Genomic DNA, 26844 nt, shown 5'->3' with positions numbered 1-26844 from the left:
GGTTGGTGGCACTTCCTCTCCCCCCCCCCCGCCTCCCTATCGGCCGCCGTCCTCAATCACCACAAGTCGAATTTCATTTAAAATAAGTTTATTTCTCGTTGGAAAATAGACATCAGCTCTGAAAAAATGTCAGAAAATAAATCTACGCGGGTTTAACAGTCAGATCCCGAGGACAGGGAGGCGCCAGACACACAGGAGAGGGTAATACTGTGCCGCCAGATACAAAAATATATATATATGTGCGTCTATATACAGACATGACCGATGGACGAGTCTGACATGGGCACAAGGACGAGACGGAGGCGCCCACCACCGAGGAACGTGAAGACAAGGCCGCGCCCTGAGCGAGCCACGGAGAGCGTCAGCGGCAGGGCTGCAACCAGCACACAGACAGGAGAAGAACAGTTCACACAAAACACAAGCGGCCGGAGGAGGGGTCTGCTCGTCGCACTCCGCCATCTCACTGAGCAAAAAACAAAAAAAGGCGGCAAATATTCAACGCTGCGTCAACGCGGTTTCATCGTGTGACAAATACCAGAGAATGGTCAGACTTCTAAAGCTCTGGGACACGGCGCCATCTGCATGAGCCACCACCTGAGGGTGAAGCGGGCGCGTGCTGACACCGGAGCTTTGGAAATCTGGCAGAGGTGGGCTACCCAGCGCCAGCATCTCCAACCACGATTCTGAGGAGGGGAGATCAAGTAGTTGCAACAGAAAGTCCCCCAGCGAATATCTGCTGCGATGTGGGGTCAGAGGACACAACGAGGAGACCTGGGCACTTCATGATGTGACCAACACTAAATCTTAGAGGGGATTTCCAGGCAAATACTATTAATGACCTACCCCCAGGATAAGTCATCAGTAGTTGATCGGCTGGGGTCCACCGCTCAGGATCCTGGCCAATCAGAGGCCAAGCTGTCATCACCACAATATACAGGGGTCGGAGAAGAGATGACCGGGATGCGCTTGTAATAACAAGTGGAGCTGCTATTGATTTTCATGAGACCCCAAGCCAGCAGTTAACAAGCGCCAGAACCATCTACTTCTGCTCCGACCCCTGTATACGGCGGCGCTGACAGTGGGCGCCCGATCAACAGATCGCAGCCAGACAACTATTGATGAGGATAGGTCATTAATAGTATTTGCATGGAAACCCCCTTTAAGGGTAAGGTCCAACATAGCGGTCACCACGCAGGTGGGTTGCAGCAGAGGTGGTGCAGGTCTGCCTTCACTAGCTGGTCACCTTTAGGCAACCCACATGGCCTTTAAGAAACTACAACTAGTGAACACTAAAAGCCACATGAATCTGTACAAAGAGCGGCGTTCTTGGCCGCAACCCAGCCGTGCAGCCGCCGCTACTCCATCACCCCCCTCTTTCCATCACTGCATTTCTCCACCGGATTCCGCCCCCCCCCCCCAACACTCTGGGACACTCATATGCCAATAGGTATGTGTTCCGACCTTGGCCGTCTCTGAGCTCTCGTACATCCTTGGTCTCCTTACCCATCCACCTCCTCTAAGCACCTGCATTCACGTATAACCTACTGTAGCTCCGGTCAAATCGGAGCATCTTCCTCTGTAGGAACCTGTGCTGGCCGCTGGGTAACCCTCCTCCTGTAGTGCACTATTGTCATGGCTGCAGACACGAATGTGTGCGGAGGTGGCCAGCAGGTCTGAAGACCTTGGGCCTGGTTATCTGCATATACTGTAAGGTTAATGGCCACAGCCCAAAGACATCCCATGTATCTGGTGCAACGCTCCTCGCTAGTTCAGTAAGTTCCCCTGCTCCTGTGCCCGGGTCAGACTGTCCTTCCGATGCAGATGGTGGACACCCATTCGCTTGGGGCTTCGGTGTGGGCGACCAGTCGGAGGTTTCTCCTTAAATATCTCCCTGTCTTCTGGCTCTATGCAAGTCTCAAGGATGTGATCTTCCAGTTCCTGTTCCTCCTCATCGATGTCTTCCGGTAGGGGTGGCGGCAGCTCCAGGAGGTCCTCCTCTTCTTCCACAGCTCCGGACAAGAGGTCCTGAGCCTCTTCATTTGAGAACTCTTTGCCGTACTCGTTGGGAAGTTGTCCTCTCTTCGTCCCGCTGCTTTCCTTTTCTGAACTGGACTCCCGGCTGCTCATCCAGCTGTTTCCGGACGTCTCAGAAAAAGCCTGCGCAGCGCGGCTCAGTTCTTGCATCGAGCGGCTGAACCTCTGCTGCAGCTCCAGCGCGGTGTCGCGACTAAAGGACGTGCGGTGCGCCACAGACCCCTCTGAACTCGGTGCCGCTTTATCGACAAACATCCTCTGCCAATTAGCAAGCATGTCTTCCTCCGAGCTGGCAGAGCTGGGGGCCGCACTACTTAATGGAGACCGAGCAGGATTATCAGCACTTCGTGCCCGCTGTGGGTAGCTGCCTGAAGATGCCGGGCTGTTTGGGACGGTGCGGTGTCTGTCGGGGCTGCCCTCCTCACCCTGCACTAGGCTGAGTGAGATGGCTTGCCTTGTAGCATAAGTACAGTTGGGCAGTGGACTGTTTTTAGGGATCCGCACCTTTTCATCAGAGAACTCGATGACTTTACGTCCCGGGTACAGAGGGTGTGGAGGTGGAGGAGTTGGGTACGGACTGAGTTTTTCAAAAGTTGGAGGGTCTTCGTTAGTGCTGTCCACACTCTCCTGCTTCTGGAGGACGCCATTATGTTGCTGACCGGACCCGCTCATGTCTACATGCACAAAGACATCCTCTGCAGTGGGGCCGCTGCCGCTACTGGAGGTGGCAGAGTTAAGAATAAGGGATTCTGGCTTCTCCAGAACACGGGCAATGACAGAAGTGGGCACCACGTCTGAATGTGACAGGCCAGGAGGAGGAGTGTCCTGACCGGAGCCGGGAGAGGAGGCCGAGTTCTGAAGATGCTTGCTGACCATGTCCTGCAGCTTGTATGGTAACTGGCAAGAAGGAGAGATGAACACACAAGTCAATGAGGGCACATGGGACATGGTAACACAACTGGATATCTCACTACAAGCTTTAGGCACATGGTCTATAGGGGCCACGAGTGTAACCCATGAACACCGACGGTAAATACTGGTGGAATGCAACGAGACTCGAGGCTGACCCATAACTGGTGACGACAATGTCGGTACTCACATCTGCAAATTTGTGGTTCCTGAAGTGAGACTTGTTGCATTTGAGCAGCTGCACAGCGAGGTTACAGTCCTGTCTGTAGCGCTCCTAGTAGAGAAGACAAAGGGTGATAGATGAGCAGATAATAAATACATCCACCACAACCCCAGGAGTCACTGTGTACATACATTACTTATCCTGTACCGATCCTGCGTTATATCCTGTATTTTACTCCAGAGCTGCACTCACTATTCTGCTGGTGGAGTCACTGTGTACATACATTACTTATCCTGTACTGCTCCTGAGTTACATCCTGTATTATACTCCAGAGCTGCACTCACTATTCTGCTGGTGGAGTCACTGTGTACATACATTACTTATCCTGTACTGCTCCTGAGTTACATCCTGTATTATACTCCAGAGCTGCACTCACTATTCTGCTGGTGGAGTCACTGTGTACATACATTACTTATCCTGTACCGATCCTGCATTATATCCTGTATTTTACTCCAGAGCTGCACTCACTATTCTGCTGGTGGAGTCACTGTGTACATACATTACCTATCCTGTACTGATCCCGAGTTATAGTTTATATTATACTGCAGAGCTGCACTCACTATTCTGCTGCTTGAGTCACTGTGTACATACATTACTTATCCTGTACCGATCCTGCATTATATCCTGTATTTTACTCCAGAGCTGCACTTACTATTCTGCTGGTGGAGTCACTGTAAACATACATTACTTATCCTGTACTGATACTGAGTTACATCCTGTATTATACTCCAGAGCTGCACTCACTATTCTGCTGGAGTCACTGTGTACATACATTACTTATCCTGTACTGATCCTAAGTTACATCCTGTATACTCCAGAGCTGCACTCACTATTCTGCTGGTGGAGTCACTGTGTACATACATTACTTATCCTGTACTGATCCTGAGTTACATCCTGTATTATACTTCAGAGCTGCACTCACTATTCTGCTGGTTGAGTCACTGTGTACATACAACCTATCCTGCCCTGATCCTGAGTTACATCCTGTATTATACTCCAGAGCTGCACTCACTATTCTGCTGATGGAGTCACTGTGTACATACATTACAGATCCAGAGTTACACCCGCTGTAACCCCCCCAGGTCCGATCCCTATGGCCATAGCCCTGTATGACGTACATTCAGCTCCTCCAGCTTGTTGATGGTCGTCTTGGCGTCCAGCAGCTTATTGGTCAGCTCCACAATCTCCCAGTCGAGGGTCTTTCGGTCCATCTCGGCCTTCTTAATCTACAAGCGATGAGAAGGACATGTCAGTGTCATGTGGAGTAGGACAGAGGGCGGGGGAGGTGCAGCCGTGAGGAAACACATGTCGTCATACACGCAACATACATGAGACAGAGCATGTCAGCCATTCTAGGGAGGTGGATGGCCGAGGTGAAAGGTGTCACTATTAACCCCGAGGTTGCCAGAGGTGGAAGACAAAAAATAGGGGTACATTCCGGAAAGCCGGACAGACGGGACAAATAACCCCCAATAACCCACCCCCACCACTACATTGTCACCCCACCCCCACCGCTACCAAACGCAACTGAATAGATCCAGCTCTGGCTGAACGAGGCCTGCGACAAAGCAAGACAAAGAAAGAAAGAGAACAACATGTAAGTTATAGCAGAGCTCAAGGTGCTGCATCCACTGCTTCGTCACCTTCCCCCATACATCATTGTCCTGGGTTCATCCTCTAGGACCCAACTGCCTCATGCCCTGCACTGTCATCCTGGCCCCAAACTGCCTCATGCCCTGCACCGCCATCCTGGCCCCAAACTGCCTCATGCCCTGCACCGTCATCCTGGCCCCAAACTGCCTCATGCCCTGCACCGTCATCCTGGCCCCAAACTGCCTCATGCCCTGCACAGTCATCCTGGCCTCTTCTGCCTCATGCCCTGCACCGTCATCCCGGCCTCTTCTGCCTCATGCCCTGCACCGTCATCCTGGCCCCAACTGCCTCATGCCTTGCACCGTCACCCTCGCCCCAACTGCCTCATGCCCTGCACCGTCATCCTGGCCCCAAACTGCCTCATGCCCCGCACCGTCATCCCGGCCTCTTCTGCCTCATGCCCTGCACCGTCATCCTGGCCCCAACTGCCTCATGCCCTGAACCGTCATCCCGGCCTCTTCTGCCTCATGCCCTGCACCGTCATCCTGGCCCCAAACTGCCTCATGCCCTGCAGCGTCATCCTCGCCCCAACTGCCTCATGCCCTGCACCGTCATCCCGGCCTCTTCTGCCTCATGCCCTGCACCGTCATCCTGGCCCCAAACTGCCTCATGCCCTGCAGCGTCATCCTCGCCCCAACTGCCTCATGCCCTGCACCGTCATCCTGGCCCCAAACTGCCTCATGCCCTGCAGCGTCATCCTGGCCCCAACTGCCTCATGCCCTGCACCGTCATCCTGGCCCCAAACTGGCTCATGCCCTGCAGCGTCATCCTCGCCCCAACTGCCTCATGCCCTGCACCGTCATCCCGGCCTCTTCTGCCTCATGCACTGCACAGTCATCCTGGCCCCAACTGCCTCATGCCCTGCACAGTCATCCTGGCCCCAAACTGCCTCATGCCCTGCACCGTCATCCTGGCCCCAAACTGCCTCATGCCTTGCACCGTCATCCTGGCCCCAACTGCCTCATGCCCTGCACCGTCATCCTGGCCCCAACTGCCTCATGCCTTGCACCGTCATCCTGGCCCCAACTGCCTCATGCCTTGCACCGTCATCCTGGCCCCAACTGCCTCATGCCTTGCACCGTCATCCTGGCCCCAACTGCCTCATGCCTTGCACCGTCATCCTGGCCCCAACTGCCTCATGCCTTGCACCGTCATCCTGGCCCCAACTGCTCCATGCCCTGCACCGTCATCCTGGCCTCTTCTGCCTCATGCCCTGCACCGTCATCCTGGCCTCTTCTGCCTCATGCCCTGCACCGTCATCCCGGCCTCTTCTGCCTCATGCCCTGCACCGTCATCCCGGCCTCTTCTGCCTCATGCCCTGCACCGTCATCCCGGCCTCTTCTGCCTCATGCCCTGCACCGTCATCCCGGCCTCTTCTGCCTCATGCCCTGCACCGTCATCCCGGCCTCTTCTGCCTCATGCCCTGCACCGTCATCCCGGCCTCTTCTGCCTCATGCCCTGCACCGTCATCCCGGCCTCTTCTGCCTCATGCCCTGCACCGTCATCCCGGCCTCTTCTGCCTCATGCCCTGCACCGTCATCCCGGCCTCTTCTGCCTCATGCCCTGCACCGTCATCCCGGCCTCTTCTGCCTCATGCCCTGCACCGTCATCCCGGCCTCTTCTGCCTCATGCCCTGCACCGTCATCCCGGCCTCTTCTGCCTCATGCCCTGCACCGTCATCCCGGCCTCTTCTGCCTCATGCCCTGCACCGTCATCCCGGCCTCTTCTGCCTCATGCCCTGCACCGTCATCCCGGCCTCTTCTGCCTCATGCCCTGCACCGTCATCCCGGCCTCTTCTGCCTCATGCCCTGCACCGTCATCCCGGCCTCTTCTGCCTCATGCCCTGCACCGTCATCCCGGCCTCTTCTGCCTCATGCCCTGCACCGTCATCCCGGCCTCTTCTGCCTCATGCCCTGCACCGTCATCCCGGCCTCTTCTGCCTCATGCCCTGCACCGTCATCCCGGCCTCTTCTGCCTCATGCCCTGCACCGTCATCCCGGCCTCTTCTGCCTCATGCCCTGCACCGTCATCCCGGCCTCTTCTGCCTCATGCCCTGCACCGTCATCCCGGCCTCTTCTGCCTCATGCCCTGCACCGTCATCCCGGCCTCTTCTGCCTCATGCCCTGCACCGTCATCCTGGCCCCAACTGCCTCATGCCCTGCACCGTCATCATGGCCTCAACTGCCTCATGCCCTGCACCGTCATCCTGGCCCCAACTGCCTCATGCCCTGCACCGTCATCCTGGCCCCAACTGCCTCATGCCCTGCACCGTCATCCTGGCCCCAACTGCCTCATGCCCTGCACCGTCATCCTGGCCCCAACTGCCTCATGCCCTGCACCGTCATCCTGGCCTCTTCTGCCTTATCCCCTACATCATAATGCCGGTCTCTTCTGTCTTCCCTCCTCCCAATCGTTGTGGCCTCATCCTCCCATTGTGATCCGCATCCTCCCTCTACACCATTTTCCTGGCCTCATCCGCCCTCCACTGTAGGCTCAGCCTCATCCACTTTCCCCTCTACACCATCGCCCCGACCCCACCCTCGATGCCTCCTCTACCTTTTCCCCTACACCATTACCCTGGCCTCTTCTGCCTTCATGCTTCACCATCATCATGGCGTCATCCTCCCAGCCTCATCTGCATTCCCCCGCTACACTATCACCCCGGGCTCATTCGCCCGGCAGCCATTTATACTGAAAGGCAGGATATGAGAAATATGGAGGACATATCTGTACGACGCCCATCACTAGAGCTGGCCCCAGGCAGAGCCCTTACCAGGGTGTGTAATTTCTCCTCCAGATCCTGGTTGGTCCTCTGGGAGGCCGTATAGCTGTTCTGTAACCTGCAGGATGGGAGGTAATGGTTGAATCGGGGGTCACCGATGATGGGACGATACACAATGCAACCAACTCCTCACTTACCTGCGGAATTTGTCCTTAAGTTTCTCCAGCTCCTCCCGATTACGACTTAGCTCCACCTCCAAATAATGACGACTGGCGTCCACCTCGTGCTCCATGGCCTCCATCTTGGTTGCGGTATATGCCAAACGCCTGCGCAGCTCGTCATTCTGATGCTGCAGAAAGCTGCAAAGATGAAATGGGTTAAGTGCCGAGGGAGATCGCCCAACATTCATTTGACAGGAGGGGGCAGCCATCAAGTCATACGTCTGCACTAAAATGTCATAGCCTTCCTGAAGAAGAATGGTCGCATACTGACATTTCCCCATACTGATTCCCAGTATAACCAGTATAAAGATAGTGGCCACACTGGTTGTTTCCCAGCTATGCAGGACAGAGTAGGGTTAACACTTTGTAAAGTGGACAGCATCATGCAATTTCCTATTAGGTCACATGGAGGAGATAAAAAGGCTTTCCCACCGGGACCCCCTCCTATTCACCCATCCTCTGGTGACATCACATGATGGCGGGGTGCCAGCGCTATCAGTACGCCGAGTGGCATAAGGCTGTACTGTGCAGCTGTGATGTGCGTCATGCGAATACACTGTGCAGAGGAGCAGCGACGGAGCCGTCACACAACACCACTCCTCCTGCATGGCAGCTCTCCGCTAGGACGACGGCTCGGCATGCCCAGTGTCCTAGATTCAGTGGAGTACGTCACAGGGGGCAACAAACTGCAGGACCCAAACTATGAGATGTAGTGCCCTATAACTGAAGGAGGCTGTGGCAAAATTAGGATGAGAGAAGATGATAATGGCAGGGCAAGATGAGAAGGAGATGACGACAACCGTATGGCAAAAAGAGGAGAAGGAAAAGACTACAATCGGAGGTCAAAAAGAAGAGGTCTGCGACCGTAAGGTGAAGACGAGGAGGAGGAGACTAGGACGACGACCACAGGGCAAAAAGACAAGGAGGAGGAGGAGACGAGGATGACAACCACAGGGCAAAAAGACGGCGAGGAGGAGGAGGAGGAGGAGGAGGAGACGAGGACGACAACCACAGGGCAAAAAGACAAGGAGGAGGAGGAGGAGACGAGGACGACAACCACAGGGCAAAAAGACAAGGAGGAGGAGGAGGAGGAGGAGGAGGAGGAGACGAGGACGACAACCACAGGGCAAAAAGACAAGGAGGAGGAGGAGGAGGAGGAGACGAGGACGACAACCACAGGGCAAAAAGACAAAGAGGAGGAGGAGGAGGAGGAGACGAGGACGACAACCACAGGGCAAAAAGACAAGGAGGAGGAGGAGGAGGAGGAGACGAGGACGACAACCACAGGGCAAAAAGACAAGGAGGAGGAGACGAGGACGACAACCACAGGGCAAAAAGACGGGGAGGAGGAGACGAGGACGACAACCACAGGGCAAAAAGACGGGGAGGAGGAGGAGGAGGAGGAGACGAGGACGACAACCACAGGGCAAAAAGACGGGGAGGAGGAGACGAGGACGACAACCACAGGGCAAAAAGACAAGGAGTAGGAGGAGACGAGGACGACAACCACAGGGCAAAAAGACGGGGAGGAGGAGACGAGGACGACAACCACAGGGCAAAAAGACAAGGAGGAGGAGGAGGAGACGAGGACGACAACCACAGGGCAAAAAGACAAGGAGTAGGAGGAGACGAGGATGACAACCACAGGGCAAAAAGACGGGGAGGAGGAGACGAGGACGACAACCACAGGGCAAAAAGACGGGGAGGAGGAGACGAGGACGACAACCACAGGGCAAAAAGACAAGGAGGAGGAGGAGGAGACGAGGACGACAACCACAGGGCAAAAAGACGGGGAGGAGGAGGAGACGAGGACGACAACCACAGGGCAAAAAGACGGGGAGGAGGAGACGAGGACGACAACCACAGGGCAAAAAGACAAGGAGTAGGAGGAGACGAGGACGACAACCACAGGGCAAAAAGACGGGGAGGAGGAGACGAGGACGACAACCACAGGGCAAAAAGACAAGGAGTAGGAGGAGACGAGGATGACAACCACAGGGCAAAAAGACGGGGAGGAGGAGACGAGGACGACAACCACAGGGCAAAAAGACGGGGAGGAGGAGACGAGGACGACAACCACAGGGCAAAAAGACAAGGAGGAGGAGGAGGAGACGAGGACGACAACCACAGGGCAAAAAGACGGGGAGGAGGAGGAGACGAGGACGACAACCACAGGGCAAAAAGACGGGGAGGAGGAGGAGACGAGGACGACAACCACAGGGCAAAAAGACGGGGAGGAGGAGGAGACGAGGACGACAACCACAGGGCAAAAAGACGGGGAGGAGGAGGAGACGAGGACGACAACCACAGGGCAAAAAGACGGGGAGGAGGAGGAGACGAGGACGACAACCACAGGGCAAAAAGACGGGGAGGAGGAGGAGACGAGGACGACAACCACAGGGCAAAAAGACGGGGAGGAGGAGGAGACGAGGACGACAACCACAGGGCAAAAAGACGGGGAGGAGGAGGAGACGAGGACGACAACCACAGGGCAAAAAGGACGGGGAGGAGGAGGAGACGAGGACGACAACCACAGGGCAAAAAGACGGGGAGGAGGAGGAGACGAGGACGACAACCACAGGGCAAAAAGACGGGGAGGAGGAGGAGACGAGGACGACAACCACAGGGCAAAAAGACGGGGAGGAGGAGGAGGAGACGAGGACGACAACCACAGGGCAAAAAGACGGGGAGGAGGAGGAGGAGACGAGGACGACAACCACAGGGCAAAAAGACGGGGAGGAGGAGGAGGAGACGAGGACGACAACCACAGGGCAAAAAGACGGGGAGGAGGAGGAGGAGACGGAGACGACAACCACAGGGCAAAAAGACGGGGAGGAGGAGACGGAGACGAGGACGACAACCACAGGGCAAAGAGACAAGGAGGACGAGACGACGACCGTAGGGCGAAAAGGCACGGAGGAGGAGACGAGGACGACGACCACCGTAGGGCGAAAAGGCACGGAGGAGGAGACGAGGACGACGACCACCGTAGGGCGAAAAGGCACGGAGGAGGAGACGAGGACGACGACCACCGTAGGGCGAAAAGGCACGGAGGAGGAGACGAGGACGACGACCACCGTAGGGCGAAAAGGCACGGAGGAGGAGACGAGGACGACGACCACCGTAGGGCGAAAAGGCACGGAGGAGGAGACGAGGACGACGACCACCGTAGGGCGAAAAGGCACGGAGGAGGAGACGAGGACGACGACCACCGTAGGGCGAAAAGGCACGGAGGAGGAGACGAGGACGACGACCACCGTAGGGCGAAAAGGCACGGAGGAGGAGACGAGGACGACGACCACCGTAGGGCGAAAAGGCACGGAGGAGGAGACGAGGACGACGACCACCGTAGGGCGAAAAGGCACGGAGGAGGAGACGAGGACGACGACCACCGTAGGGCGAAAAGGCACGGAGGAGGAGACGAGGACGACGACCACCGTAGGGCGAAAAGGCACGGAGGAGGAGACGAGGACGACGACCACCGTAGGGCGAAAAGGCACGGAGGAGGAGACGAGGACGACGACCACCGTAGGGCGAAAAGGCACGGAGGAGGAGACGAGGACGACGACCACCGTAGGGCGAAAAGGCACGGAGGAGGAGACGAGGACGACGACCACCGTAGGGCGAAAAGGCACGGAGGAGGAGACGAGGACGACGACCACCGTAGGGCGAAAAGGCACGGAGGAGGAGACGAGGACGACGACCACCGTAGGGCGAAAAGGCACGGAGGAGGAGACGAGGACGACGACCACCGTAGGGCGAAAAGGCACGGAGGAGGAGACGAGGACGACGACCACCGTAGGGCGAAAAGGCACGGAGGAGGAGACGAGGACGACGACCACCGTAGGGCGAAAAGGCACGGAGGAGGAGACGAGGACGACGACCACCGTAGGGCGAAAAGGCACGGAGGAGGAGACGAGGACGACGACCACCGTAGGGCGAAAAGGCACGGAGGAGGAGACGAGGACGACGACCACCGCAGGGCGAAAAGGCACGGAGGAGGAGACGAGGAGCACCGTAGGGCGAAAAGGCACGGAGGAGGAGACGAGGAGCACCGCAGGGCGAAAAGGCACGGAGGAGGAGACGAGGAGCACCGCAGGGCGAAAAGCCATGGAGGAGGAGACGAGGAGCACCGCAGGGCGAAAAGCCATGGAGGAGGAGACGAGGAGCACCGCAGGGCGAAAAGCCATGGAGGAGGAGACGAGGAGCACCGCAGGGCGAAAAGCCATGGAGGAGGAGACGAGGAGCACCGCAGGGCAAAAAGCCATGGAGGAGGAGACGAGGAGCACCGCAGGGCAAAAAGCCATGGAGGAGGAGACGAGGAGCACCGCAGGGCAAAAAGCCATGGAGGAGGAGACGAGGAGCACCGCAGGGCAAAAAGCCATGGAGGAGGAGACGAGGAGCACCGCAGGGCAAAAAGCCATGGAGGAGGAGACGAGGAGCACCGCAGGGCAAAAAGCCATGGAGGAGGAGACGAGGAGCACCGCAGGGCAAAAAGCCATGGAGGAGGAGACGAGGAGCACCGCAGGGCAAAAAGCCATGGAGGAGGAGACGAGGAGCACCGCAGGGCAAAAAGCCATGGAGGAGGAGACGAGGAGCACCGCAGGGCAAAAAGCCATGGAGGAGGAGACGAGGAGCACCGCAGGGCAAAAAGCCATGGAGGAGGAGACGAGGAGCACCGCAGGGCAAAAAGCCATGGAGGAGGAGACAAGGAGCACCGCAGGGCAAAAAGCCATGGAGGAGGGGACGAGGAGCACCGCAGGGCAAAAAGACATGGAGGAGGGGACGAGGAGCACCGCAGGGCAAAAAGACATGGAGGAGGGGACGAGGACGACCGCAGGGCAAAAAGACAAGGCGGAGGAGACGAGGACGACCGCAGGGCAAAAAGACAAGGCGGAGGAGACGAGTACGACCGCAGGGCAAAAAGACAAGGGGGAGGAGACGAGGACGACCGCAGGGCAAAAAGACAAGGGGGAGGAGACGAGGACGACCGCAGGGCAAAAAGACAAGGGGGAGGAGACGAGGACGACCGCAGGGCAAAAAGACAAGGGGGAGGAGACGAGGACGACCGCAGGGCAAAAAGACAAGGGGGAGGAGACGAGGACGACCGCAGGGCAAAAAGACAAGGGGGAGGAGACGAGGACGACCGCAGGGCAAAAAGACAAGGAGGGGGAGACGAGGACAACGACCGAAGTTCAAATAGACGAGGAAGAGAAGACGAGGACGACGACCGTAGAGCAAAAAGACGAGGAGGAGACAAGGACGACGACCGTGGGGCAAAAACACGAGGAAAGGACGAGAATGACGATCGTAGGGCAAATAGATGAGGAGAAGCAGAAGAAGAGGACGACCACAGGGCAAAAAGACAAGGAGGAGGAGGAAACGAGGATGATGACCGTAGGGCAAAAAGACAAGGAGGAGGAGGAGACAAGGACGACGACCGTAGGGCAAAAAGACGAGAAGATGATGATGACCAGAAGGCAAGATGAGGACGACGACAACGAGAAGACAAGGAGGATGAGAAGACAACAATCAGAGGGCAAGACAAGGAGCAGAAGGAGGCAACAACTGGAGGCCAAGACCAGAAGACATGACTAGTAGGGGGAAGGAGGAGAAGGCCAGGAGGATAAGAGGAGGCAAAAGACAACTTACTGAATTCTGTCAGCTTCTGACACAGGGTCCTGTGAACAGAGAGAAGATCAATCACTGGCAGGCAGGAAACTAGATGTCTCACATAATCAGATATTCCAATCAGGAGTATAAGAAAGCTGGGTGACACCCTCTATGGGAACTGTGATGGTGCCATTGTCTCCCAGCTTTCTCCAGAACAAGATACAACCAAATATTCTATCAGGTGACACTAGCATGCCAAATACAACCAGCAGTGCTATCTAAACACCCTCAGGTCATATCCACCCCTAGGAAAGCTGAGTGAGAACCTTCTGGCTGTGATCGTAGATTCCAAGGGGCAGTCACCCAAGCTTTCCCAGGTGATGAAAGTAAAACTGACGTAGCTACTCTGATGAGCAGGGAATGATGAATGCAAGATAGATTCTCCATGCAGGAGCCTAGGAAAGCAGGGTGACAGCCAACCGCGGGTGCGGTAATGACAGACTGCAGGACCTAGGCGCCGAGACATTAACCAGGAACAGGAGAAAAATGGGGAAACCATTGGGAAGAGGCTGCACACTGGATGGGGTAACCAGAGGAATGGCAAAGGCTGAAGCTGCGGGAGGAGGAAGGGGCACTAACCTTGGTGCGGGCAGTGTTAAGAGGCGATGTCCTGGGTGAAGGGCTTTTGCCCTCAGGACTCCAGTGAGAAGCAGAAGAGAGGGACTCTGTGTCCAGGTATCCCTGTTCCGATGGGGTCTGACAGCGCTCCTTACTGTGTGAGGCCGAGGGCAGCGCCCGCTCTTGAGTCCTCTCATCTGACCTCCTCCTGCCCATGGGCAGACCTGGAGATACCACTCGCTGATGCCCTGCCTTCTTCCCACAGCCATTGCCAGGTGTTCTGACCTGGGTTGGTGGAGACTCGTCATCGACGGATGGCCCTCTCCTCTGGGCTGTCTGCAAGTTGGTCGGGCTCAGCACCCGGGAGGTGATCTCATCCAGAAACCTAGAGAAGTCAGCTTTGTCCCGCAGAGTCTTGCGGTCTGGGGAGGGGGATCCTGATGGAGACATGGCTGATGGAGAGCGCAGCTTGTCGGGGTGTTTCAGGATGCTCTTCAGAGGCCGGCAGCTGGATGAATGGTGGGCTTTCTTGGGGGTTAGGACCTCGGCGGGCTCTTTAAAGACCAGGCTGCGTTCCAAGCTGCGGTTCTTACCCTCCTGCTTTTCCGTTTCTGCCACGGTGATGTTTTCCTCACTGCGACTTAGGAACCGACGGAGTCCCGTAAGCCGTTTGGACTTCCCCACCTTCCCCTTTCCCTTGAGGGACTTCACCCTCCGAAGTAGCGTCCGCGGAGGTCTGCCCCTACCAACCCCCCCCCATTCTGCTTCCTTATCATTGCTGGATGCTATGGACCAGGAGGAGGAACAGCTAAAGTTACCGACGTCTGATGCATCCAGCTCCACCGCCTCGGCTCTGCTGAAGCACGTGCGCTGGTATCCGGCTCTTCCACCTGCGGTTACCTGACTGCTCGGCTGCTCCAGCACCTCCTCCCGCGCTCCTGGCGGCTCGTGTCGGACCTCGCGGTGCTGCGGCGGAGCCTTACGGTACGGCTTCTTGGTGGGGGCCGTGCTGCTCATCCTGATATCAACGGGCAACGATCCTACGGCAGAGGAAGACAAGTCAGCGGCTTCACATGTAGGATGCAGGAGCAGAACGAGAGCGGCGCACACATCCACAGCCAGAGGCAGAATATTGATCTCTCCAGGGGGAGGCGCCGCTCACTGGGGAAAGATCAATCGACCCGATAGATGAGAAAACACACAGGGAGGGGCTGACGTCCCACCACGCGCCGGACCCCGGAGCGCCCGTCCCACCACGCGCCGGACCCCGGAGCGCCCGTCCCACCACGCGCCGGACCCCGGAGCGCCCGTCCCACCACGCGCCGGACCCCGGAGCGCCCGTCCCACCACGCGCCGGACCCCGGAGCGCCCGTCCCACCACGCGCCGGACCCCGGAGCGCCCGTCCCACCACGCGCCGGACCCCGGAGCGCCCGTCCCACCACGCGCCGGACCCCGGAACGGATAACCCACACAGCACTGCAGCAAAGATTCCTCAGAACGTAACCTACTCCACCGGATGTAGCAGTGCCTACTGTGCGCTCTGACCTGCACAAGACATAGTGACGGGTTATCTGGTCCCGTCTGATGATGATGGATATGTACTCACAACAAAAACTCCACACCGGGTCAGACGGGGGATCCGCTGCGTGTCAGGAGGCCTGTGGAAACACAAAGAGGTATATGTTAGTCTTGGTGAAGGTGGTGGGGGAAGCCAAAGATCTAAGTCTAGGCTGGCTGAAGGTGTGTGTGGGGGGGGGCACAGATTGGCTCTCAACTGCCAGGCGGTGTCAGTAGGGGGGCACTGCGCAGATGGTGGGGGGCACAGGATAGGCTGTGCCCCCCACTTTCTGCCAGTACAGAAGGGCTTTTATTTTCTAATTCAGACAGTCCAAGCAACACAAGAAAGGGCCAATATGAAGGAAAACGGGCATGGCCAACGTCACCGGGGCGGGGGTCTCACCTGTGGAGGGTGCAGCGTCCTGCTCACAGATGATGCCATCTGGGCGACACCGGCTGAATCTGCCTCGTCTCCGTCCTGTGTAATTCAAGCTGCGGGAATCAGCATTGTGTCTACGAAACATGAGGACAGCGAGCCGTCAGAGCAACAAGTATCATATCGCCCACTGGTGCCCGCCTGACCCTCGCCAGCCTGCAGCCCCCACTTGTGCCTACCGTGCCTGACTGCACATCACCAGCCTGCAGCACCTGAGACCCCCAACTTGTGCTCAACTGCCACCTCACCATGCTGCAGCAACCAACCCTACCTGTGGCTACTACCCCCTCACCAGCCATCACAGCTCTAGCATCCTGCAGGGGGCGCCATCAATATTTATTATTGCAGCCTGTAATGGCCGCCCTCACTATATATAATTACTCCAGCATCCTGTAGGGGGCGCCATCACAATAGATCATTCACTCCAACATCTGCAGGGGGCACTGTCACTATGCATCATTGTCCTGGCAGCCTGCAGGGGGCGCCGTCACTATATTAATCATTGCTCTAGCAGCCAGCAGGGGGCGCCGCCACTATATAACTCATTGCTCTAGCAGCCTGCAGGGGGCGCCGTCACTATATAAATCATTGCTCTAGCAGCCTGCAGGGGGCGCCGTCACTATATAAATCATTGCTCTAGCAACCTGCAGGGGGCGCCGTCACTATATAAATCATTGCTCTAGCAGCCTGCAGGGGGCGCCGTCACTATATAAATCATTGCTCTAGCAGCCTGCAGGGGGCGCCGTCATTATATAACTCATTGCTCTAGCAGCCTGCAAGGGGCGCCGTCACTATATAAATCATTGCTCTAGCAGCCTGCAGGGGGCGCCGTCACTATATAACTCATTGCTCTAGCAGCCTGCAGGGGGCGCCGTCACTATATAACTCATTGCTCTAGCTGCCTGCAGGTGGCGCCGTCACTACATATTATTGCTTCAACAAACTGCAGAGGGCGCCATTATTAAATATTATCACTCTGGAACCCTGCAGGGGGCGCTGCCACTATTTCTAACTGCATCCTGCAGAGGGCGCCATCACAATATATCATTGCTCTAGAACCCTGCAAGGGGTGCAGTTACTATTTATAATGCATCCTGCAGGGGGCGCAGCTCGTTACACGTGGGCAGAGGTGATGGCGGGGATATTTATGGAGGCATGACGCCCTCCTCGCCTCTTATATTGACTCGTGCCTGTAAGGCTCCAGGTGTACCCAGGTGAGGACACGCGCAGCGCCGCCCCGCCTCTCCTGTAAAGTTTGTGCCCCCCGGCTATGAACAGCGTGCCTCTCTGACTCGTACCAACAAGAATGTGGAGAGGAACTGAACGCCAGAAAAACACACACAGGACAAAAACCCCGTCATCCTCCCACGTCCGGGCAAGACCTGGCAGAGCCGGTAACCCGAGCGGCGAGACGCAACCTGCGCAGTCACCCTGGATGAGGCCTCAGCGTTGGGCGGACGCGCGGGCACAGGTGCCAGACAGTAAACAACTCGACGTGTTACCGCCATCAGCTACCAGCACGGCGCCGTGACCCGTGTAGGGGGACATCAGGGGCCACGGAGGACCACTGCAGATACTGTGGGCACCGGGGGGCACTCATCCCGCAATGCCAGGGAAGTACGGCCACATGGTGGTCCTGTGTGTAGGAAACCGCAATCTGCTGCGTGGAGCAGAGTGTAAACGGCATCTACCCCCGCAGCGTGTGGCGACCCCTGAACATACGAGGCCCGCACCCCGAAACCCGAGACCGCGGATCACATGTCTGGAAAAACAGCGGCTCCAACAGCCAGACAGAAGGAAACGTATCCGAGCCGCAGATAGGGTTACATAACAGCCAGCAGGTGGGGGCGCCGATAATATACGGGCGGGGGGGGGGGGGGGGGTATATTACATGTGCTCACTGCCCGCCCCTGGAAGGAGTATATATACACAGACACATATATACACACTTGTTGTCAGTGACTTCCCTCCTCTAGAGGTTGTCGGACGGATGACACTTTCTCTGTGATTGTAACGCTGGGTTCACATGGGGCGTATTCCCGTCGGAAATCCCGCGGTTTGGCCGCAGCAAAAACCGCGAGATTTTCGCCGGGAGAAGCACCGCGGAAAACCCCACGGCGGCTTTGAAGCGGCCCGGCTGCTCGCTTTTCCGTTGCGGCCGGCGCTGCCATAGAGGAGAGCGCGGCCGCGACGAAAGTAAACAATAAATAGACATGCTGCATCTTTTGAAACTGCGGCTGCCGCGGTTTCAGCCGGACTTACCGCAGTGGATTGGCTGTCCAGTGTGGACGAGGTTTCTGAGAAATCTCGTCCACGTGGCTGGCTAATCCCGAGATTAGCGGCCGCGGGCGGATTTGCCGCGGCAAATCCGTCCTGTGTGAACCCAGGCTGATAGAATTGATTACAATATCAGAGCAAAAGGAGAACCGACCCCTAGTAGGGAGGCTCTAGTACCCTGTTGTACCGCCTCTAGCTTGGATACAAGATGTGATACGGGGAGCATGGAGGCTCTAGTACCCTGTTGTACCACCTCTAGCTTGGATACAAGATGTGATACAGGCAGGTATGGAGGCTCTAGTACCCTGTTGTACCGCCTCCAGCTTGGATACAAGATGTGATACGGGTGGGCATGGAGGCTCTAGTACCCTGTTGTACCACCTCTAGCTTGGATACAAGATGTGATACGGGTGGGCATGGAGGCTCTAGTACCCTGTTGTACCGCCTCTAGCTTGGATACAAGGTGTGATACGTGTGGGCATGGAGGCTCTAGTACCCTGTTGTACCGCCTCTAGCTTGGATACAAGATGTGATACGGGGAGCATGGAGGCTCTAGTACCCTGTTGTACCACCTCTAGCTTGGATACAAGATGTGATACAGGCAGGTATGGAGGCTCTAGTACCCTGTTGTACCGCCTCCAGCTTGGATACAAGATGTGATACGGGGAGCATGGAGGCTCTAGTACCCTGTTGTACCACCTCTAGCTTGGATACAAGATGTGATACGGGTGGGCATGGAGGCTCTAGTACCCTGTTGTACCGCCTCTAGCTTGGATACAAGGTGTGATACGTGTGGGCATGGAGGCTCTAGTACCCTGTTGTACCGCCTCTAGCTTGGATACAAGATGTGATACGGGGAGCATGGAGGCTCTAGTACCCTGTTGTACCGCCTCTAGCTTGGATACAAGATGTGATACAGGCAGGTATGGAGGCTCTAGTACCCTGTTGTACCGCCTCCAGCTTGGATACAAGATGTGATACGGGGAGCATGGAGGCTCTAGTACCCTGTTGTACCACCTCTAGCTTGGATACAAGATGTGATACAGGCAGGTATGGAGGCTCTAGTACCCTGTTGTACCGCCTGTAGCTTGGATACAAGATGTGATACAGGCGGGCATGGAGGCTCTAGTACCCTGTTGTACCGCCTCTAGCTTGGATACAAGATGTGATACAGGTGGGCATGGAGGCTCTAGTACCCTGTTGTACTGCCTCTAGCTTGGATACAAGATGTGATACAGGCGGGCATGGAGGCTCTAGTACCCTGTTGTATCACCTCTAGCTTGGATACAAGATTTGATACGGGGGGCATGGAGGCTCTAGTACCCTGTTGTACTGCTTCTAGCCTGGATAAAATATGTGATACAGATTCAAGTGAGGTGGGTGATATATACATAGGGGGTACATAGATATACAGGTGAGGTGTGAGGGGATATATATATATACACACATAAGGGTATATAAATATATAGGTGAGGTGTGGGGAGAAATATACATGGGAGGTACATAGATATACAGGGCAAGGTGGGGGATATATATATGAATAGGGAGTTGTGTGGGTACACACATACACGAAACATACATGTACAGGGTGAGGTGTGGGGGATATATACACATGGGGGGTACATAGCTATACAGGTGAGGTGGGGTGATATATAGCTATACAAGTGTAGTGCAAGGGGGTATACACACACACACACATATATATATATCATACATACACACACACTTGTGGGGGACATATACTCACATACATGGGAGGGTAGGCAGATACACAGGGAAGCTCCGCAGTGACAACTCCCAGCATCCCCTGCTCCGGCACCACTCCTCTGCTGACCTCACTCCTTCCCCGGGAGGACGACTCCCATCTTTTGCCGCCTCCGGACTCCTCATAGGTAACAGTGAGCGGCCGAGCAGAAGCCAAAGTCCAGGGAGTCGTGGAGGGTCAGAGTCCGGGGCGGATGTGCCGTCCTCTGGAGATCCCTGCGCCTCGTACCTCCGGAGATCCCTGCGCCTCGTACCTCCGCTCACCTTCTAATACAGGGCTAGTTCGTCTCACTGATGGGACTGCGGTCTGCAGCGTCCTGACTAGTAGTGATATAGGAGGCGCCGCAGACCCCGTACCTCAGTCCCATCAGATACACTACTGCTATACTATCATGTGAGGTCCGGGCTCTGCAGCGCCTCCTACCTCTCACACGTTAGTATAGGACTAGTCTGATAATGATCCCTACTGGTGGGGCTGAGGTCCGGGGCGCTCGGTGTCCCCCTCCTCACACAGGATACAACAGGCACACAGAACGTTGCTGCTTACCGCACGGCTGGGTCCTCCGCACCGAGAGAAGCGCAGGCCTCACCTACAAGACAAACACAAGCTGGTAAAGTGGGGTGAGCGGACCCCCGAGATCTTCCAATATCAGACCTGACTAATCCGCCCCCCAACATCAGACTGCATCCATCCACGCCCGATCTCACACCCGCCATCATCAGACGCAGCGCGCCAGTCTACTATGCCGATTCAGCCATCAACCCAGCGCAACAGGTCACTCCATCGAGTCACCTGCCAAACCCACCGAAGTCCAACCAACCTCAAGCTGGAACCATCCACTAACCCTTTATCCTTTACTGTCAGGTCCGAACCACCCACCAACCCCTCCACATCACACCCAAGCCGCCCACCAAGCCCTCCACATCACACCCAAGCCGCCCACCAAGCCCTCCACATCCCACCCAAGCCGCCCACCAACCCCTCCACATCCCACCCAAGCCGCCCACCAACCCCTCCACATCCCACCCAAGCCGCCCACCAACCCCTCCACATCCCACCCAAGCCGCCCACCAACCCCTCCACATCCCACCCAAGCCGCCCACCAACCCCTCCACATCCCACCCAAGCCGCCCACCAACCCCTCCACATCCCACCCAAGCCGCCCACCAACCCCTCCACATCCCACCCAAGCCGCCCACCAACCCCTCCACATCCCACCCAAGCCGCCCACCAACCCCTCCACATCCCACCCAAGCCGCCCACCAACCCCTCCACATCCCACCCAAGCCGCCCACCAACCCCTCCACATCCCACCCAAGCCGCCCACCAACCCCTCCACATCCCACCCAAGCCGCCCACCAACCCCTCCACATCCCACCCAAGCCGCCCACCAACCCCTCCACATCCCACCCAAGCCGCCCACCAACCCCTCCACATCCCACCCAAGCCGCCCACCAACCCCTCCACATCCCACCCAAGCCGCCCACCAACCCCTCCACATCCCACCCAAGATGCCCACCAACCCCTCCACATCCCACCCAAGATGCCCACCAACCCCTCCACATCCCACCCAAGATGCCCACCAACCCCTCCACATCCCACCCAAGATGCCCACCAACCCCTCCACATCCCACCCAAGATGCCCACCAACCCCTCCACATCCCACCCAAGATGCCCACCAACCCCTCCACATCCCACCCAAGATGCCCACCAACCCCTCCACATCCCACCCAAGATGCCCACCAACCCCTCCACATCCCACCCAAGATGCCCACCAACCCCTCCACATCCCACCCAAGATGCCCACCAACCCCTCCACATCCCACCCAAGATGCCCACCAACCCCTCCACATCACACCCAAGACGCCCACCAATCCCCCCCCCAACATTTTGAACCACTAAGCAACATCCAGCGACCTACTGAACCCTGAAAAAGTCACCATAGCGATCTAACCCCAACCTGTCACCTGATGCAGCCAACCCCAACCTGTCAGCCCTGCCGTCCCATCAAAGCACCCGCCAACCCCCAACCTGTCGCCTGAGGCAGCCAACCCCCACCCTCCCCCTACACGTCCGCCGCCATCCCATCAGCCACCCTCCCCCTACACGTCCGCCGCCATCCCATCAGCCACCCTCCCCCTACACGTCCGCCGCCATCCCATCAGCCACCCTCCCCCTACACGTCCGCCGCCATCCCATCAGCCACCCTCCCCCTACACGTCCGCCGCCATCCCATCAGCCACCCTCCCCCTACACGTCCGCCGCCATCCCATCAGCCACCCTCCCCCTACACGTCCCCCGTCATCCCATCAGCCACCCTCCCCCTACACGTCCGCCGCCATCCCATCAGCCACCCTCCCCCTACACGTCCGCCGCCATCCCATCAGCCACCCTCCCCCTACACGTCCCCCGTCATCCCATCAGCCACCCTCCCCCTACACGTCCCCCGTCATCCCATCAGCCACCCTCCCCCTACACGTCCCCCGTCATCCCATCAGCCACCCTCCCCCTACACGTCCCCCGTCATCCCATCAGCCACCCTCCCCCTACACGTCCCCCGTCATCCCATCAGCCACCCTCCCCCTACACGTCGCCCGTCATCCCATCAGCCACCCTCCCCCTACACGTCCCCCGTCATCCCATCAGCCACCCTCCCCCTACACGTCCCCCGTCATCCCATCAGCCACCCTCCCCCTACACGTCCCCCGTCATCCCATCAGCCACCCTCCCCCTACACGTCCCCCGTCATCCCATCAGCCACCCTCCCCCTACACGTCCCCCGTCATCCCATCAGCCACCCTCCCCCTACACGTCCCCCGTCATCCCATCAGCCACCCTCCCCCTACACGTCCCCCGTCATCCCATCAGCCACCCTCCCCCTACACGTCCCCCGTCATCCCATCAGCCACCCTCCCCCTACACGTCCCCCGTCATCCCATCAGCCACCCTCCCCCTACACGTCCCCCGTCATCCCATCAGCCACCCTCCCCCTACACGTCCCCCGTCATCCCATCAGCCACCCTCCCCCTACACGTCCCCCGTCATCCCATCAGCCACCCTCCCCCTACACGTCCCCCGTCATCCCATCAGCCACCCTCCCCCTACACGTCCCCCGTCATCCCATCAGCCACCCTCCCCCTACACGTCCCCCGTCATCCCATCAGCCACCCTCCCCCTACACGTCCCCCGTCATCCCATCAGCCACCCTCCCCCTACACGTCCCCCGTCATCCCATCAGCCACCCTCCCCCTACACGTCCCCCGTCATCCCATCAGCCACCCTCCCCCTACACGTCCCCCGTCATCCCATCAGCCACCCTCCCCCTACACGTCCCCCGTCATCCCATCAGCCACCCTCCCCCTACACGTCCCCCGTCATCCCATCAGCCACCCTCCCCCTACACGTCCCCCGTCATCCCATCAGCCACCCTCCCCCTACACGTCCCCCGTCATCCCATCAGCCACCCTCCCCCTACACGTCCCCCGTCATCCCATCAGCCACCCTCCCCCTACACGTCCCCCGTCATCCCATCAGCCACCCTCCCCCTACACGTCCCCCGTCATCCCATCAGCCACCCTCCCCCTACACGTCCCCCGTCATCCCATCAGCCACCCTCCCCCTACACGTCCCCCGTCATCCCATCAGCCACCCTCCCCCTACACGTCCCCCGTCATCCCATCAGCCACCCTCCCCCTACACGTCCCCCGTCATCCCATCAGCCACCCTCCCCCTACACGTCCCCCGTCATCCCATCACCCACCCTCCCCCTACATGTCACCCTCCATGAACACAACACGCTCCTACCATCACCCACACCCTACAAGTCACCTGTCCTCCCATCACCCCCCCGAACCCTCCCCCTACAAGTCACCCACCAACCCATCAACACAACGGCTAACTCCAACACATCACCCCCCAACATCACCCACCCCCTACATGTCATCTGTCCTCCCATTACCCCCGCCACCATCCCGCTACACTATACCTGTCCCCCCATAACCCCCCACCCCCCTAGACGTCACCTTCCTCCCATAACCTCCCCACCCTCCTGCAAGTCACCTGTCCTCCCATAACCCCCGCCTACACGTCACCTGTCCTCCCATAACCCCCCCTACACGTCACCTGTCCTCCCATCACCCACCCTCCCTCTATATGTCACCCGTTATAAAATGGCTAACCCCGACACATTACCCGCCCTCCTAGACGTCACCCATTGCAATCCCCAATATATCAACCACAATCTCATCAACCTGATCCCTACATGTAAGCTGTCATCCCATCAACCTAACTGCCAACCCAAACAATTCACCCACCATCCCATCAACACAACCCCTACACGTCACCCGCCGCCCCCCGCCCTCCCCCTACACGTCACCCGCCGTCCCCAGCCTGTCTCCCGCCCTCCCCCTACACGTCACCCGCCGTCTCCAGCACTGGTGTATCTTGACGCCACCGGAAGAGGTGGGTGGAGACAAGGGATACTCTTCTTGACAAGGAGGTGACACCCCTGGGTAGTGATTGGCTGCAGGAGCTTCGCAGTGTAGCCGAGTGTGTTTGATGCACCACCCCAGGCAGCGTGTGCTGCTAGTCTGCGGCTGTGTCATTAAGTCCCCTCCGGCCTGCATGTCCCCTGCTAGCTCTCCCGCTGTATGTGTTGCCAGCGGCACGATGCCATCTGAGGCTGTCAGGGGCACCTCCACCGCCAACACTGTATATTTCAAATCAACTGCCCTCCGGCTTGCTTGCCAGGACGATGCCATGGTATGCTGCCACTGACTCCTCCGCTGGCGACAACACGCTCATTTCTGAGCGCTGAGTTATCAGTCCCACGGCCGCTGCAGTACCAATGCATCACTGGCTGCAGCGACGGGCATGGGGGCAGCCGGGGGAACTGCTGAGATGGCCTGCCGGGGAACAGCGCACAGTCAGCGACTACACACGCTCCGGCCACAGAGAGCAAAAGAAAGACTCACACTGAGAGCTGACATGGCACGCCACCGCCACCGGGGGAAGCAAGGAGAAGACAGGCAGCCTGTTCTGTCTGCTGTAATGAGCTCCTTCACACGGCAGCCGCTCAATCTGCCCTGAAGCCGGAGGGGTAAGGACAGCCAATCAGGCAGTGGGGGCATTACATAGCTGTCAAGAAGCATAACACTTGTCTCCACCCACCACTTCCGGTGGCTTCAAGGTATACCAGTACCCCCCACCCCCAGCCTATCTCCCGCCCTCCCCCTACGCATCACCCTCCACCCCCCAGCCTATCACCCTCCCCCTACGCATCACCCTCCACCCCCCAGCCTATCACCCGCCCTCCCCGTACGCGTCACCCGCCACCCCCAGCCTACCACTCGCCCTCCCCCAACCTGTCAGCTGCCCCTTCCCCTACATGTCACCCACCACCCCCAGCCTATCACCCGCCACCCCCAGCCTATCACCCGCCTTACCCCGCCTATCAGCCGCCCTGGCTCTACATGTCACCCGCCACCCCCAGCCTATCACCTGCCCTCCCCAGCCTATCACCCGCCCTCTCCTACGTGTAACCCGCAACCCCCTACACGTCACCCGCCGTCCCCAGCGCTCCGCCCTACACGTCACCCGCCGTCCCCAGCGCTCCCCCCTACACGTCACCCGCCGTCCCCAGCGCTCCGCCCTACACGACACCCGCCGTCCCCAGCGCTCCGCCCTACACGACACCCGCCGTCCCCAGCGCTCCCCCCTACACGTCACCCGCCGTCCCCAGCGCTCCCCCCTACACGTCACCCGCCGTCCCCAGCGCTCCCCCCTACACGTCACCCGCCGTCCCCAGCGCTCCCCCCTACACGTCACCCGCCGTCCCCAGCGCTCCCCCCTACACGTCACCCGCCGTCCCCAGCGCTCCCCCCTACACGTCACCCGCCGTCCCCAGCGCTCCCCCCTACACGTCACCCGCCATCCCCAGCGCTTCCCCTACCTGTCACCTGATCTACCACCACATCTCCCCCTCTCTCCTCCCCACTGCCGCCTCCTGCTACCCCCAATATGCCTCCTATTCCCCCCGCAGCTACATCACATCATCCCCCCATCGCAGTGCCCCCCGCTGCAGCCATCCGCACACAGCAGCAGGGAAGCCCCTCTAACTCTGCCCTACAGCGCCCCCTCCCTGTTACCCCGCACGGCCGCTGCTCATACCCCAAACAGACGGCTCCTTCACGACTCACTAGCGCCCCCTCCCTGTGCAGCCAGGACGCACCCTGCCCCGTCGCCTCGTAGGCGGCCTCCCTCCCCCTCTCACCTCCTGGCAGCCATGTTCCCGCGAGGCACGCCGGGTAATCCTCCGGAATCCCCACGTTCAACGTCTGACATCACAGTCCGACATCTCTCTTTCCGCCCTTGTCAGAGGCGAAGAACGCCGTCCGCCATGTTCAAGAAGCCCAAATAACCTCAGAAGTCAGAGGCTGAACCCCAGCAAGATGGCGCGGCGCCGCGGACACACCGAGGAGATAACGGACGGCCTCTACCGGCGAGCTGTACTCCGAGCCCGGTATAAACGGGGACAGCAGAGTAACCGAGGAACACGGCGACCGGAAATAACTAATCCAGGAGAACCAGTAGAGACCCCCCCCCCCCGGCGTCATGGAAACGGACCGCTCTACCGGCGGCCAATCACAGCGCAGCTCTTACACTCAAACCGCTTGTGCTGAACTGAAACGGGGCCTCTGATTGGTCGGTCTAGACACTGAGATTTTATCTCTACTGGGCATTGAACGTCAGGGGACTGCAAGTCCAAGCATTACATTGTTCTACTTTCTACCAGCAGAATAGTGAGTGCAGCTCTG

The 26844-nt window shown here is 58.3% G+C and overlaps 1 protein-coding gene across 2 annotated transcripts; it reads right to left on the bottom strand.

The window, feature by feature from the left end:
- Positions 1 to 71: 71 nt before the first annotated feature.
- TJAP1 (tight junction associated protein 1) lies at positions 72 to 26353 on the bottom strand. 2 transcript variants are annotated; one of them, XM_066595201.1, is made up of 11 exons: positions 26301 to 26353; positions 20576 to 20618; positions 15955 to 16064; positions 15601 to 15652; positions 14894 to 15033; positions 13415 to 13443; positions 7739 to 7900; positions 7593 to 7659; positions 4285 to 4392; positions 3134 to 3217; positions 72 to 2931 (listed from the first exon to the last, which is right to left on the bottom strand). In XM_066595201.1, the coding sequence occupies exons 5-11, from the start codon at positions 15008 to 15010 to the stop codon at positions 1765 to 1767; spliced, it is 1734 nt and encodes a 577-aa protein (XP_066451298.1). In that variant the 5' UTR covers positions 15011 to 15033; positions 15601 to 15652; positions 15955 to 16064; positions 20576 to 20618; positions 26301 to 26353; the 3' UTR covers positions 72 to 1764. The 2 variants fall into 2 exon arrangements, with proteins under 2 accessions (XP_066451298.1, XP_066451299.1); XM_066595202.1 differs by lacking the exon at positions 26301 to 26353 and adding an exon at positions 26198 to 26249.
- Between the last annotated feature and the right edge of the window lie 491 nt (positions 26354 to 26844).

The sequence above is a fragment of the Eleutherodactylus coqui genome, chromosome 3 (genome assembly GCF_035609145.1).
Source record: "Eleutherodactylus coqui strain aEleCoq1 chromosome 3, aEleCoq1.hap1, whole genome shotgun sequence".
Classification (NCBI taxonomy): Eukaryota; Metazoa; Chordata; class Amphibia; order Anura; family Eleutherodactylidae; genus Eleutherodactylus; species Eleutherodactylus coqui.
The sequence above is the reverse complement of the archived record's forward strand: the minus strand, read 5'-3'. Positions and strand labels throughout refer to the sequence as shown.

Coding starts and splice junctions, on each gene's coding strand:
- TJAP1 (XM_066595201.1), bottom strand. CDS start 15,010: ATGAGCAGCACGGCCCCCACCAAGAAGCCGTACCGTAAGGCTCCGCCG. Junction 7,901..13,414: donor TCAGAAGCTGACAGAATTCA/GTAAGTTGTCTT, acceptor TCATCTTTGCAG/CTTTCTGCAGCATCAGAATG. Junction 3,218..4,284: donor ACAAGCTGGAGGAGCTGAAT/GTACGTCATACA, acceptor CTTCTCTACTAG/GAGCGCTACAGACAGGACTG.